Genomic DNA, 13,719 nt, shown 5'->3' with positions numbered 1-13,719 from the left:
GCATTCCTGTTCATCTTGGTGGTGTGTGGTGATATTCTGTACAAAGTCACAGCCTGACCTGAGTTGTCCTGTGGAGAACTGGAGAAGCAATCATTAGTGACCCCCACTGGGGAATGCTATGCCCAGCGGGGTGGGCGTGGGGAGCTCACCAGTAACCTAGTGACCAGAGGAGAGGGCTCTGGAGGGAAGGTCCAGGGGACTGGCTGAGGGGCATCCATGAGGCCAGCCCTTTGAAAATCATCTGAATGGAGGAGCTGGAGGATTTTTCTGAAATGAGGGGGAATGCTCAGGCTATAATCATGTGAGTATAGAAAGGGAGAATAAACCAATTTGTTGGAGAAAAACAGAGGATACCAGGGGTCTTCAAAAATTTCATGAAAATGTGTATTATAAAAATTATTTATAGATTTCAATCTTTTGCACCAAACTAATTCATACTTTAATCACATTTTTTAAAAGTTGCTAGAGGGAGCATGCGCTCAGTGGAAAGAGATAAAAAGAGAGAGCGCAAGCATCCTCCCCCCACACACACTACCACCACCACAGAGCATGTTCATGCCACAATCCCTCTCTTCCATTTCTCCCTCCTTTTGGGATTTTGGGCATGCACACACATGCACCCAGACTGTTTCCCAAGCCACCAGGCCCAGGACTTGAACTGCACTGTTGACCATGTCGTATCCAGCCACCTTAACCACCAGGCCACGGGAATAGCCCTCCACAAACATTTTGAAGCCCCTACTTACATTGAAAAGAGAGTATCTTTTGATTCCAAAGAGTCAGTAAAATAATTACAAAGAAATAAGTTCAGAATGGTTTCTTTCCTTCCAGATTCTCATCGCTTTACTTTTGATTATAATAACAATCCCAGCATTGGTGTCATACCTTTGGAGTTTCTCACACCAGCCCACCATAATGAGCTGGAAAAAAAAAAAATTTCCCTTCAAATCACCTCTCCATTTCAGCCAGTTGTGAATTCCTGTATGCCAACACATCATAACATTTGCATGATATAATTTATGAGGGAGCCTTCTTGTGAGCGGAAAAGTCATTATTTTTCGAGGTAGCTTGATCCTAGTTCTGCCATTGACAAGCTTACAATGTGGTCAACTTTGCTGAGCCTCTGGTTCTTCTTTTTTAAATTTGCTATTGGGCATGTGCACTTGCTGGTGAGAGAGGAAGAGAAAGAGAGAGAGAAAGAGAACCTGCAAGGTCATACAGCAATTCCTTCTCCCCCTCTATCTTCCTCTCAGGATTTTGGGCATGCATGCCCACGTGCCTGGAGTGTTTTTCAAGCCACTGAGTCTGGGGCACGAACCAGACAATAGGCTACATGGGATTCAGTTACCTTAATCACCCTGTCACTGGGCTGACCCCAGCCTCAGATTTATAAAATGAGCCAATTTTAGTCAAGTTACCTCTCTGTGCTATAGTGTTTCACTGTATTTCAGGAATAATCTGCAATATCCTAGATTTACAAATTAGATAAATCAGAGAGTATTGTATTTGCTTTACTACCAGAATTCTTCATTTTTCAAATGGTTCAGAATCTAATTCCTTTAAAAAGATTAAGTCTGTTGCAGGATGGATTCTGTGAAGATATCCAAATTCTTGATGTTTTGAACAAAGAACTGAATGAATCATACCAATCGTGAAGGAAAAGGTAGTTATTAAGTAAAAGTACAGTCCTGAGAGCCAGGAGCGGGCCTGAGCAGACAGAGAGAGTGGCTCAAAATGCTATAGTTGCATTTTGCGAGGTTTATATTTTTTTTTCTAGAGAGATTTTTGCTATAGGGCACTTGCACTTGCTAGAGAGACAGAAAGTGAGAAATCACCCCCACTTCCTGACAGGGATGGCCACACCGCAAGTCCTTCTTCTCCATTCTCCTCTCGGGATTTTGGGTACATACACACACATGCCTGGTGTGCGTTTTTCCTTTTTTTTTATAAAGAGAATTTTGCTATAGCGCATGCACACTCACGTGGAAAGACAGAGAGAGACAGAGACAGAGATACAGAAAGCAAGATAGCAAGCATTCCCCCCCCATCATCATAGGAGATGACTATGCCATAATCCCTTCCCTTCCATTCTCCTCTCTGGATCTTGGGTATACATGCACATGTGCCTGGCATAAATTTAAGCCACCTGATCCAGGACTCAAACCACAGTAGACTACGTGGTAGTCCACCATGTAACCATTCTGCCATCTGCTGGTCTCCCTGCATGCGTTTTAAGCTGCCAAGATCAGGACTCAAACTAAGGTCAATTACATGGGAGTCCAGCCATGTAACCATTACACCATCTACTGGTCCAGGTTTGTAATTTTTTTTAGAGGTTTTCGCTATAGGGCATGTGCAACTGCCAGAAAGACAGAGAGAAAAAAAGCAAGAAATTGCCCCCCAGGGAGGATGGCCATGCCGCAATCCCTTCTCATCCATTCTCCTCTTGGGATCCTGGGCACACACACACGCGCCTGGCGTGAGTTTAAGCTACCAGGTCCAGGACTCAAACCGTGGTCGACTACATGGGAGTCCAGCAACATAGCCATTACGCCAACTGCTGGTCCCATAATGTTTTAATCTAGGTCCTGTGAGTTGATCATTGGCTGAGCCAAATGATTGTTCTCATCTCATTGGTTCTATTAAATATGTATGGCTGGGCCCACTGATTTCTCATTAGCTATTTCAAATATGGCTTAGCCCATTTCATTGGCTATAGCAAATGTGGCTTAATGGACTAGACATCCTCCAATAATCTGCTTATATTACTTTGGGCAAGGAATTTTCTGCCCTGATTGTTTTTTCTATCTAGCCACATGGGAACACTCCAGCCCCCTTACCTGCTTCCATGTGGTAGCTTTCTCCTGTCTCATCTTGGGCCAGCCCCATAGTGTAGGGGTTCAGTGTGTGCATTGGGAGCCAGATTTCACATGGCCGACCAGGGACGGGATCTCCCTAACTGCTTGAAAACTATGTGCATACCCAAGATCCAGCAGAAATGGAGGAAAATGTATTGTAGTATGACCTCACTCCATTCTCTTTCTCTGTGGCTCCCCTGCAGGAAAATTGCCCTCTGGCAATTAAAGAAAAAAATGTCTAAAATGGCTTAGTTTACCACCAACATTTATGGAACAGGGCATTAAATATAGAGTAGCCATATTCAAAATTAAGCAACTGCCTAATACAAGTATTCAGGAATTGCAGATTTTCACAAAAGTTTATCAATTGTATTATAATTATCCCCTTAGTCAAACCAAGAGAGTCTCCTTATCTGCTGAGATTTCAGAGATAATACTTTCCTCTTAGGCCCAGGGGTAGGCAAGCAAACAAAAACAATTATGTGGTTCTTGCCTGATGCCACACCATGAAGCTCGTACCCCTTTCACTCGACGATTTGGTCATTCTTAAAGGCAAATATCTTTGGCATGAATAAAACAACAATTTCTTCTTAAATATTTACCCCTCGATGTGACTGAATTGGTTGCCCCCCCCCCCTCCCCCCACCTCGCCACACAGCACATTTTTGGGAAGAAAAACAGTGGAGGTTTCTGTTGGAAGCCCAGCGCTGAAGAAAAACAAGACAGAGAGAGAATGTGTGTGTGCGCTAGAGAGAGAGAGAGAGAGAGAGAGACAGAGGATTGCCGGGTCCGAGGAAACTGGAATGGATAGAAAAGTGCAGCGTCCCGATATTAAGCTAACTCATGGCCACATACCTAGTGCCTGACACATGGGGGCGCTCAATAAATAGTTCTTGGATGATTCTGGTGCAACATCGCGACAACATGGCTGGGTAGAGAGGTAGGAACTTGCTTAAGGAAAAGCCGAGTTAGCGTCCAACGCCCACTCGCGAAGGAGGGCGCTGCCGCGAGAGGAAGCAATGACTGGAAGGCTGGAATACGGCGCATGATCCCAGAGCTGGCCCCAGGGACTTGGTCTCAGGAAGCAACGCGCGCAGATGCCAGCGCCGAGCTCCCTAGGGGATGCGAATGGTACCAACTGTGGTCAGGGTCTGGCTGGGGAAGAGGCTCCGCCACGGAACTGGGCCCCCGACTTGGCGCGAAAGCCCAGGTCGAGGTCTAGGCAGGGGGCAGTGGCGAGTGGTGGTGTGTAACAGAACACACACCCCTCACCGCGCGCCGCCAGGAAATCTGCAGATTGCATGCAGTGTTTGAGTCACCGTGCCGGCCGGTTTTGCACAGTGTGTTCCCGAGGATTGTGCGCGTGGCGGTAGGATCCTTTAATCTCTGCAAACTTTACTGGGCACACTCTGCAGCGCGCGGCCAACTTTGCAGAGGGCGCCCCCCGGAGACGATACGTGTGGCAGGCCAGGCCACTGGGTGTGCGGCCGTTTTTGCAGAACCTGCAGCTTTGCAGAAGTTCCCTCCCAGTAACGGAACCGCTTCGCGCGCGACCAACTTTGCAGGGCGCGCTCGCCTGGGGCTGTGCGCTTGGAGGAGTGGGCCGCTTTGCAGGCAGCGGACTTGGAGATCCCGAAGTCCGGAGCCAAGTGGGGCGGACACTCTCCCGCCCGGCTCCAGCCCTCCCCTGAGCGGCTCCTCCCCCTACCACGCTGGGGCTTTTACTTTCGTTTCGCTGAGGCGGCACAGACCCTCGCTGCGGAGGGACAGAGTGGACCCGCCTTCCGCCTTCCTGCCGTCCGGCCGCCGTGGGAAGGTAACCTCGGCCCTCACCTCCCTTGCGCTTCTGGTGCCCGGTCGCCGCGCGCTTGCTCCCCCCCTCTCCTAGCCCGCCTCTGGGTCCTGCTCCCCTCCTGCCTGGCGCTGTCTGCTGGAGCTGCACGGAGGGGCCTCGATGGCTTGCGCCAAAACTCTGGGGAAAAGTTCTTTCTGTCACCATCGTTCCCTTCGCGCGGCTAGTCCCCCCTGCGCTCCTAGCCAGAGGACTGAGGATACCCTGTATTATCCGGGATTCGGAAGATAAGGAGTACTGGATTTAGAAGGGAGGAGGGTCCCTTATCTGCACAGGGGGTAGTAGCTACAGTTCCCTCGTCAGGCAGGTTTGGGTTCCGGTCCACGTGTCCCTACTTGCCTGACAGGGGCCCTTCCCTAAGTTTCTTGTGTTAAATGGAGATCATGGCGGGAACCAGCAGTTAGCGTAATGGCTATGTCGCTGGACTCCCACGTAGTCGACCGCGGTTCGTGTCCCGGACCCGGTGGCTTAAAACTCACGCCGGGCGCGTGTGCATCCGTGCCCAAGATCCCGAGAGGAGAACGGAGGAGAAGGGATTGCGGCGTGACCATCCCCCCTGGGGGGTGATTTCTCGCTTTCTGTCTCTATGTCTCTGTCTGTCTGGCGAGCGCACGCCCTACAGTGAAAATCTCTCCAAAAAAAATATGGAGATCATGGCGATTCCAGGCTGAGGACGGAAGGAGCCCCTGCCAAGGCCGAGTACCTTTGGCTACTACCGTCTTTGTTGGGACAGCCTTGCTGAAGGGATATTGGGATACCTTGAGGAAGTGGGGGGAGGGGGGAAGCAGCGACGTTAGTTGGATACACAGGCTCCAGGTGACCTTTCAACTTTTCACCATTGTACTTGATTTTTAATGGAGGCAATAAAATTACTTGCTGGGGGTTCTGGGTGAGCCATTCCCAGGCCTTTTCCTTTGAACCCCTGGGCTGATTGACTGGTGCTGACCCTCGCTCACTTGCAGACTATTTCCTCCTTGGGAGGCGCCAGCCAGTCTATCCTCCTTGATGGCCTGGGTTCACAATCCACCTTCTGCCACGTGTAAACTCTGTGGCTTTGGGCAGGTTACTTAACCTCTCTGAAGAAACAGGAGTTTCTTCTGCAGGACAGGGGTAAAGGCTTCCCTCTTCTCGAATTGCCCTGAGCCTTCAGTGTGTCATAGAGCACTTTGGTACTCAGCAGAGTGCCCCCAGCCGCTTATGCTAGAAACACAAATTGTATGATGTCTCTTATCAAAGGAAGCAGCTGCAATTAGTCCATTTCTCCCTTCATGAAAAAAAAATCCAGACAATAGCTAGAAAGTGATTTGCTGCCCAGCTATTAAACATGTTTAGAAATAATCACTGTGGGGATTTTTCCTAGCCTCTATAAAAACTGTTTAAAGATGGTTGTGGTTTTAAAATTTTGGTGAGGGGCCACCAGTTGGTATAATGGCTATGTTGCTGGACTCCCATATAGTCAACTACAGTTCGAGTCCCAGACCCGGTGGCTTAAACTCACACCGGGTGCGTGTGTTTGCGTGACCAAGATCCCAAGAGAAGAACGGAAGAGAAGGGATTGCTGCATGGCCATCCCCCCTGGGGGCGGTGTGATTTCTCGCTTTCTGTTTCTCTGTCTCTGTCTTTCTGGCGAGCGCACGCACCCTATAGCAAAAACTCTCAAAAAAAAAATGGTGAATACTGACATTTGAGTGTTTTCTTAGTCTTACGGGTGGCGGTGATGATAGGGAGTATTTAGAGTGTGCCACGTGGTCCCTAGTATTTGACACACATTGTTTCATTCATCCTCGAAGTCACCTGTGACTTAGGCACCATCATTTTCCCACTTGGCCGATGAGAACTCTGAGACCCATAGAGGTTCCATGCTAGTACGTGGACGAACTGGTTCAACTCCATGTCTCTTGGACGAACTGGTTCAACTCCATGTCTCTTGTTGATTATGGCTGAGCACCTACCTGAGTGCTCAGCCATAATTTTGGGTCCCTTTGAGTCTATTATTTGGTCACCAGTTTAGTTGAGGCATTGAACCATTTAAAAATACATTTCAGTGACTTTTTTAAAGAAATACTTATTGGATGCCTGCCGTGTATCTGATACTTCTGTGATTGAAATTAAAAAAAAAATATTATCTTTATTAAGATAAGCTCTCGAACTGCAGATCATTTCAGTCCTAGTGGATAATATTAGTAAGATGATAATAGCAGGAACTAATAGAGACTTATACACAGGCCTGGCATTGTTAGTGCTTTCATATATTGATATTAATTGCTTTAAAGAGAAGATAGATTTATTTAACAGTGGGATGAGCAGTATCTTTCAAACAACTGCCCTTTGCAGCCTGGACTCTAAGAAGGGGACAGATGCAAGAAAATGATGATAGGTGTGCCTCTCCAGGCAGTATGGTAGAACTGAGATGGGCCTGGTTTTTTTTTGATGGGTTGTAAGGATGAAGCAGTAGGAGATAGGAATCAAATCCAACACTTGGCTTAAGTGAAAGTCAGCCCTACCTGATCACCATTCTGGGCTAGGATTGTCCTTTAGATGTTTGTAAAAATCAAGTCCAGCCTCAGAGGAGGTGGCTGAATGTTTAGCCTTACAGACTTTTTCATTCTTTAGATTTTTGCCACAGAGTGCATGGTATACCTGTTGGAGAGAGAGAGGAAAATGAGAAATCACCCTTCAGAGGGCATGGCTGTACCACAACCCCTTCTCCATTCTCTCCTTGGGATTTTAAGCATGCATGCATATGTACCTGGCATGTTCTTCAAGCTGCCAGGCTCAGAAATTGGACGGCACAGTCGGCCATGTGGGATCCAGTGCCTTAGCCACCCTGCCACCTGCTGGCAAGTCCGTCCACCTCTGACTTATATTGTTAGCAGGACACTTCTGTTATCAGAGATAGCATTCAGCACCAACTCAAAAGATGCTGAAAGTCTCTGACGAAAGGTCAAATGGCCTAGTGTTTGGAGGGAAAGTTCTGGAAAACTTCCCACTGTCCAGCTGTAGAAATGAGCCTGAATTTTACATCTTTGTAGCTAAATCAAAGTTCACTGGCAGGAGGATTGAGAGTTATCAGTTGTTCCTACCTTTAGGTAGAACATTTTGCAAAAGTTAAAGTGAATCCCCAGTTCACTCTGCCTGCTAAGGCTCATCAAAGTCCCCTGGGACAAATTTTTCGCCCTCATGGTGTGTCCTAGACTCAGACTACGCAGTCGACTATGTGGGATCCAGCCGCCTTAACCACCATGCCATTGGCTGACCTGTTTGGACATTTTAACAGTACTGATTCTTCTAATGCGTGAGCACAAAATATCTTTTTATTTATTTGTGCATATTTTCATTTCTTTTCTGAGTTTTATAGTTTCAGTCTTATAGTTTTAATCACCTCCTCGGTTAAAGTTATACATAAAGATTTTATTCTCTTTGTTGGTATTGTAAATGGTATCATTTCCTCGATTTCTTCTTCAGGTAATTTGGTAGCATATAGAAATGTAACTGATTTTTTAATGTTGATTTTTGTATTCTGTAACTTTATACTAAATTTATTCTAAAGTATTGTTGGAAATTTTAGAGTTTTTTTTCTTTATAAAATCGGGTCATCTGGAAACAGTTTTACTTTTTCCTTTCTGATTGAATGTCTTTTATTTCTCTTCTGCTTTAATTGCTCTGACTAGCACTTGCACTCCCATGTTGGAGAGAAGTGGTGAGAGTGGACACCCTGGTCTCGTTCCTAACCTCAGAAGAGCTTTGAGTTTTCCATCGTTGAATATGATGTTAGCTGTGAATTTATCACATATAACCTTTATTACACTGAGGTACAGTACGGTCCTTCTCCACCCAGTTTGTTAAGAGTTTTTATCATGAGAAGGTATTGAATTTAGTGGAATGCTTTTTCTGAATCTATTGAGATGATGTTATGATTTTTATCCTTCACCTGTCATTGAAGTGTATCACGGATTCCATGTGCTGAAGTATCCCCGGCATAAATCCCACTTGATCATGGTGTATGATCTTTTCATGTGCTGCTAAGTTGAGTTTGCTAGTATTTTGTTGAGAATATTTGCATATATATTCATCAGGGTATTGACCTGTAATTTATTATAGTTTCCTGTAGTGTCCTTGTCTGGCTTTGGTATCAAAGTAAGATTTGGAAATATTCCCTCATCCTTAGTTTTTTAGAAAAGTTAGAAGAATAGTTATTGATTCTTTTTTAAATATTTGATAGGATTCACCAGGGAAGCCATCTGGTCCTGGCCTTTTCTTTGTTGGGGGATTTTTGATGATAGATTCAGTCTCCTTAACTTCTTGTTGGTCTATTCAGATTTTCATTTTGATCGTGGTTTAATCTTAGTACATTATAGGTTCCTAAGAATGAGTTCATTTCTTCTAGACTATCCAGTTTTCTGGCATGTAAATGTTCATAGTAGTCTCTCAGGATCCTTTTTATTTCTCTATCAGTTATAATGTCTCTTTTTAGATTTATAATTTTTTAAAATTTAATCTTTTTTTTTGTTAGTTCAGTTAACTAAAGGTTTGTCAATTTTGTTGATCTTCAAAAATATGGCACTCATAATTTTATTGATCTTTTCTATTGTCTTTTTAATCTCTCATTTAATTCTGCTCTAATCATTATTATTTACTTATTTCTTTATTCTTTTATTTTTTTTTAAGAAGTTTGCCTTAGGGAGTGGAGAGAGACAGAGACAGCAAGAGGGAAAGTGAGAAATCACCCCCAAGGAGGGATGGCCCTGCTACAATCTCTTCTCTTCCTTCTCCTGCCAGGATCTTGGGCACACACACATACGTACACACACACACAAACCCAGCGTGAGTTTAAAGCCACCAGGCCTGGAATTCCATCTGTGGTTCAGCCATGTGGGAGTCCAGCAAAGTAACTACTACACCATCTGCTAGCCCCTATTATTTCCATTTTTCTACTAACATTGGATTTATTTTGTTCTTTTTCTAGTTATATGAGATGTAAAGTTAGAGACCTTTTTTCTTAGTGTAGGTGCTTATCACTGTAAATTTTCCTCTTAGGACTGCTTTTGCTGTATAAGCATAAGTTTTAATATATTATGTTTCTTTGGGACCAGCAGTTGGCGTAGTATGTTTCTTTTTTCATTTTTCCTCAATATAATTTTCGTTTGTTTTTAAGGTTCTTGCTATAAGGCACATGTGCTTTCCAGAGAGAGATAAAGTAAAAGGGGAAGTGAGAAATCACCATCCCCCTTCTCCAGGAGAGATGGCCATGCCACAATCTCTTCTCTTCCATTTTCCTCCTGGGATTTTGGGTATTCACACACATGCTGCATGATTTTCATTTCACCAGGTTCAGGACTCTGACCACATTTGGCCATGTGGGAGTCTAGTGCCATAACCACTACACCACTTGCTGGCCCCTCAATATAGTTTTTTATTTTTTTTATTTCTTTTTTGACTCAGTAGTTGTTCAAAAATGTGTTGCTTAATTTCCACTTATTTAAGACTTCTCTTATTTCTCTCTCTCTCTTTTATTTTTCTAATTGTCAAAGGGCACATGCACTTGCCAAAGAGATAGACTGAAAGGGACAAGGAGAGAGAGAAAGCACCCTCCCTCCCCAATGGGGCTTAGTCACACCACAGTCCTTTCTCCTCCATTTCTCCATTCCGTGAGGATTTTGAGCACACATTCACATGTTACTTGTGTGTTTTTCAAGCCACTGGGTCCAGGATTTGAACTGCACAGTTGGGTATTTGGGATCTAGCTGCCTTAATCACTATTTCACAGGCTGGCCCAGGTCCAGTTGGTTTGTAGTATTCAAGCCCACTGTTTCTTAATTGATTTTCTGTCTAGATGATCCATCCATTGTTGAAAGTGGGCTATCTGATGGCTAAAGTCCTCTAATGTTTCTTATTACTGTCTATTTCTTTCTGTACCATTCTGTTAACATTTACTTTTTATATTTAGGTATTCTGATGTTGGATGCATAATATAATTATTATATCTTCTTTGTGATTTGATCCCCCCCCACATGCTATCTAATGACTTTTTTTTTGCCTCTTGATACAGTTTTTAACTTAAAATCTGTTTTGTCTAATACAAATATAGCCACCTCTGTTCTCTTAGTTACCAGTTGCATGGAATTTTTTTTTATCCCTTCACTTTCAGCTTATGTTGTCCTTAAGTCTAATGTGAGTCTATTATAGGAAGTATATAGTTGGCTCTTGCTTTTTTAAGCCATTCACTCTGTATGTATCTTGATTGGAGAATTTAGTCCATTTACATTTAGGGTAATTATTGATAAATAAGGGCTGCTTATTGACATTTCATAATTGTTTTCCATTTTATAGTTTCTTCATACCTTCCTGTTTTTGCTGCTATCTTCCTTTATGATTGGACAATTTTTGTAGTAGAATGCTTTGTTGCTTTTATCTTGATTTTTGTATACCAGCTACAGATTTTTTGTGATTATGATGAGGCTTACATAAAATGTCTTATAGTAATAGCAGTCTCTTTTAACTTGATAACAATTGTCTTAGACCATTTGGGCTGCTGCCATAACAAAATATTATAGACTGAGAACAACATAAATTTATTTCACATAGTTCTAGAGGTTGGAAAATCCAAGATCAAAGTACCCTAGTGAGGGACGATTTTTCTGGGTCATAGATACACTTTCACTGTATCCTCACTTGGTGGAAAGGAGCAGGGCAACTCTCTTTTGGTCTTCTTTTTTAAGTGCAGTAATCCCATTCACGAGAGCTTTAACCATGGGACCTGATCACATCCCAAATTCCCCACCTCCTAATAACATTACATTGGAGATTAGATTTCAGCATATGGATTTGGGGGGAGACACAGCATTCGGCATAACTTCAGTCACATACGAAAAATGCTATGCTTTTCCTCCCTCCTCTCATGTTTTATGTTATTGATATTCCATTTGTCCATATATATATATCCATTAACAGCTATTGTAGCTATAGTACTTGAAGCTACAATTACTTTTAATACTTTTGTCTTTTAACTTTTATAATAGAATTAATGATTTACATACTGCCAGTACAGTATTTGAGTATTCCAAATTTACTTATATACTATTTACCTCTACCAGTAACTTTTATAGTTTCATGTTGCTAATTAATGTCCTTTCATTTCAACTTGAAGAATTCCCTTTAGCTTTTCTTATAAGGTAGGCCTAGTGGTGTTGAAACTCTTCAGCTTCTAGTTGTCTGGCAACATCTTTATCTTTTTTTCATTTCTGAAGGACAGTTTTGCCAAGTATAATATTCTTGATTGGCAGATGTGTGTGTGTGTGTCTTCCTAGCATTTTGAATATATTTTTCTGGGCCTGTACGGTTTCTGGTGAGAAATTTGCATATAGTCTTATGGATAGTGCATTGCATGTGATGAGTCACTTTTCTTTGGCTACTTTTAAGATTCTCTCCTTGACTTTTGACTTTTAACTGCCTGATTATAATGTGCCTTTATGTTTCATCTATTTGAGACTCTTTGGGCTTTATGGATCTGGATATTCATTTTTGTCCCCAGATTTAGGAAGTTTTCTTATTGTTTTATATTCCTACTCTCCCTGCTCCTTGCTACCCCCAGACAACTTGGCCACACTAGTCTCTCCTGTACTCTGGATGTGATGAGATGAGTGTGGGCCACATGGGCAGCAGTAAGTCTGGAAGCTAGGTGCTCACTTTGCTCTCACTTTACCTTGGGGAGAATTGAGAGCTAAAGGGCACCTGGTGGATGAGTGACATAGGTAAAGTGAAACTGCTCTTCTTACACTCTCCAGTGCATCTGCTCTTGGATATTTTTGTTCCACCAGTGTGCTGGAACCTCTCAGTAGACTCCCACTCTCCCACAGAGATATTCTGGTCCATGGGGAGTTGCCAGATCAGTGTTTCTGCACAAGGATGAAGGCTAGATCCTCCTATTCTGCTGTCATGCCAATGTCTCTTCTCTCTCTTCTTTTTTTATAGAAGTCACAGTGTTTCATCATCATACAACCTAGACTCAGCCTTTAAGATTAACTTCAGCAAAAAAGGTCATGACTTAAAGTTAGTGTCTTTTTCCAGTGGACTTTGTAAGACTTCGACTTGTTCATTTCAAAAATACTTATGTGAATGCTTAGATAATAACCATCGATGTTGAAAGAGCACTAAGTCTATCTAAAGGAGATGCACATTATTGAATGTTTTCTGTGTGCCTGGCATTATGCCTATCTCTTCTGTGGATAGGCTTATCTCTATTTTGGGTCCTAATCTGAAAAATCTGCTTCCCAACCAGAAACGTATCAATGGCAATGATAGGGAGTCTCGTGATGTATTGAAAAATAAGACAGCTCTCTGATTCTTGCAGTCTTTGTTAAAATCTGACCATAGAACTTGCCCTGCTTCTTGGTCCTCTCCACACTGCACAGCTTTTCCTCGGGTTAACTGATAAGTAGCACCATCATAACACTTAGAGCTCACAGCCAGGTTGTCACTTTGCTTCCTTGAACAACTCCCTCTGAGCTGGATTCCTTTTTCCTTCCCACCTCCAAAAGTCATTCTTGTGCTCTGGGGCAAAATAATAATAATAATAATATTCCGTAAAATAGATGCCTTCTTGTTTTCCAACCAAGTGAAACATTCTTGGGGGGGGGGGGCGGCTAAGAGGAATACAGAACTGTGCCTGATAGCTGGAGCCTGCTTGAGGAAGTTGCTCCAAGGTTGGGACTAAGTAGAAATTGGAGTCTAGAGTCTCTCTATGATGTGGAGAACTAATCTCTAAGCCCTTCATGGGGAAGTCAACAGCATTTGGTTTAGGAGAAATTATTCTAGTTTTGGCTCTGCTACAGACCAGCTGTATCACCTTAAACTAATTATTTTCCATTGGGACATTTCATTTCTTCCATTCTTTCATTTGGTTGATATTTATTTAGTAAGTACCTTCTGTGTGCTAGGGATCTGTGTCATAATGAACTTAAATCGCCCCCTGGGGGCCAAGCACTTAGCAGAGTGCAAACAAACAGGATA

At 43.3% G+C, this 13,719-nt stretch overlaps 1 protein-coding gene across 1 annotated transcript in view; it reads left to right on the top strand.

Annotated features, from left to right (window-relative positions):
* The first annotated feature begins 3,807 nt into the window (after window positions 1-3,807).
* CASP7 (caspase 7) overlaps window positions 3,808-13,719 on the top strand; it is a 45,663-nt gene continuing 35,751 nt past the window's right edge. Inside the window, exon 1 of the mRNA XM_027766064.1 lies at window positions 3,808-3,989. Within this exon, the coding sequence (XP_027621865.1) occupies window positions 3,981-3,989 (9 nt within the window). The 5' untranslated portion in view covers window positions 3,808-3,980. The remainder of the gene's footprint in view (window positions 3,990-13,719) is intronic.

This window comes from Tupaia chinensis, unplaced genomic scaffold (genome assembly GCF_000334495.1).
Source record: "Tupaia chinensis unplaced genomic scaffold, TupChi_1.0 Scaffold140534_1, whole genome shotgun sequence".
Taxonomy (NCBI): Eukaryota; Metazoa; Chordata; class Mammalia; order Scandentia; family Tupaiidae; genus Tupaia; species Tupaia belangeri.
Note: the sequence above shows the minus strand (reverse complement) of the source record. Positions and strands in the feature narration are given on the sequence as shown.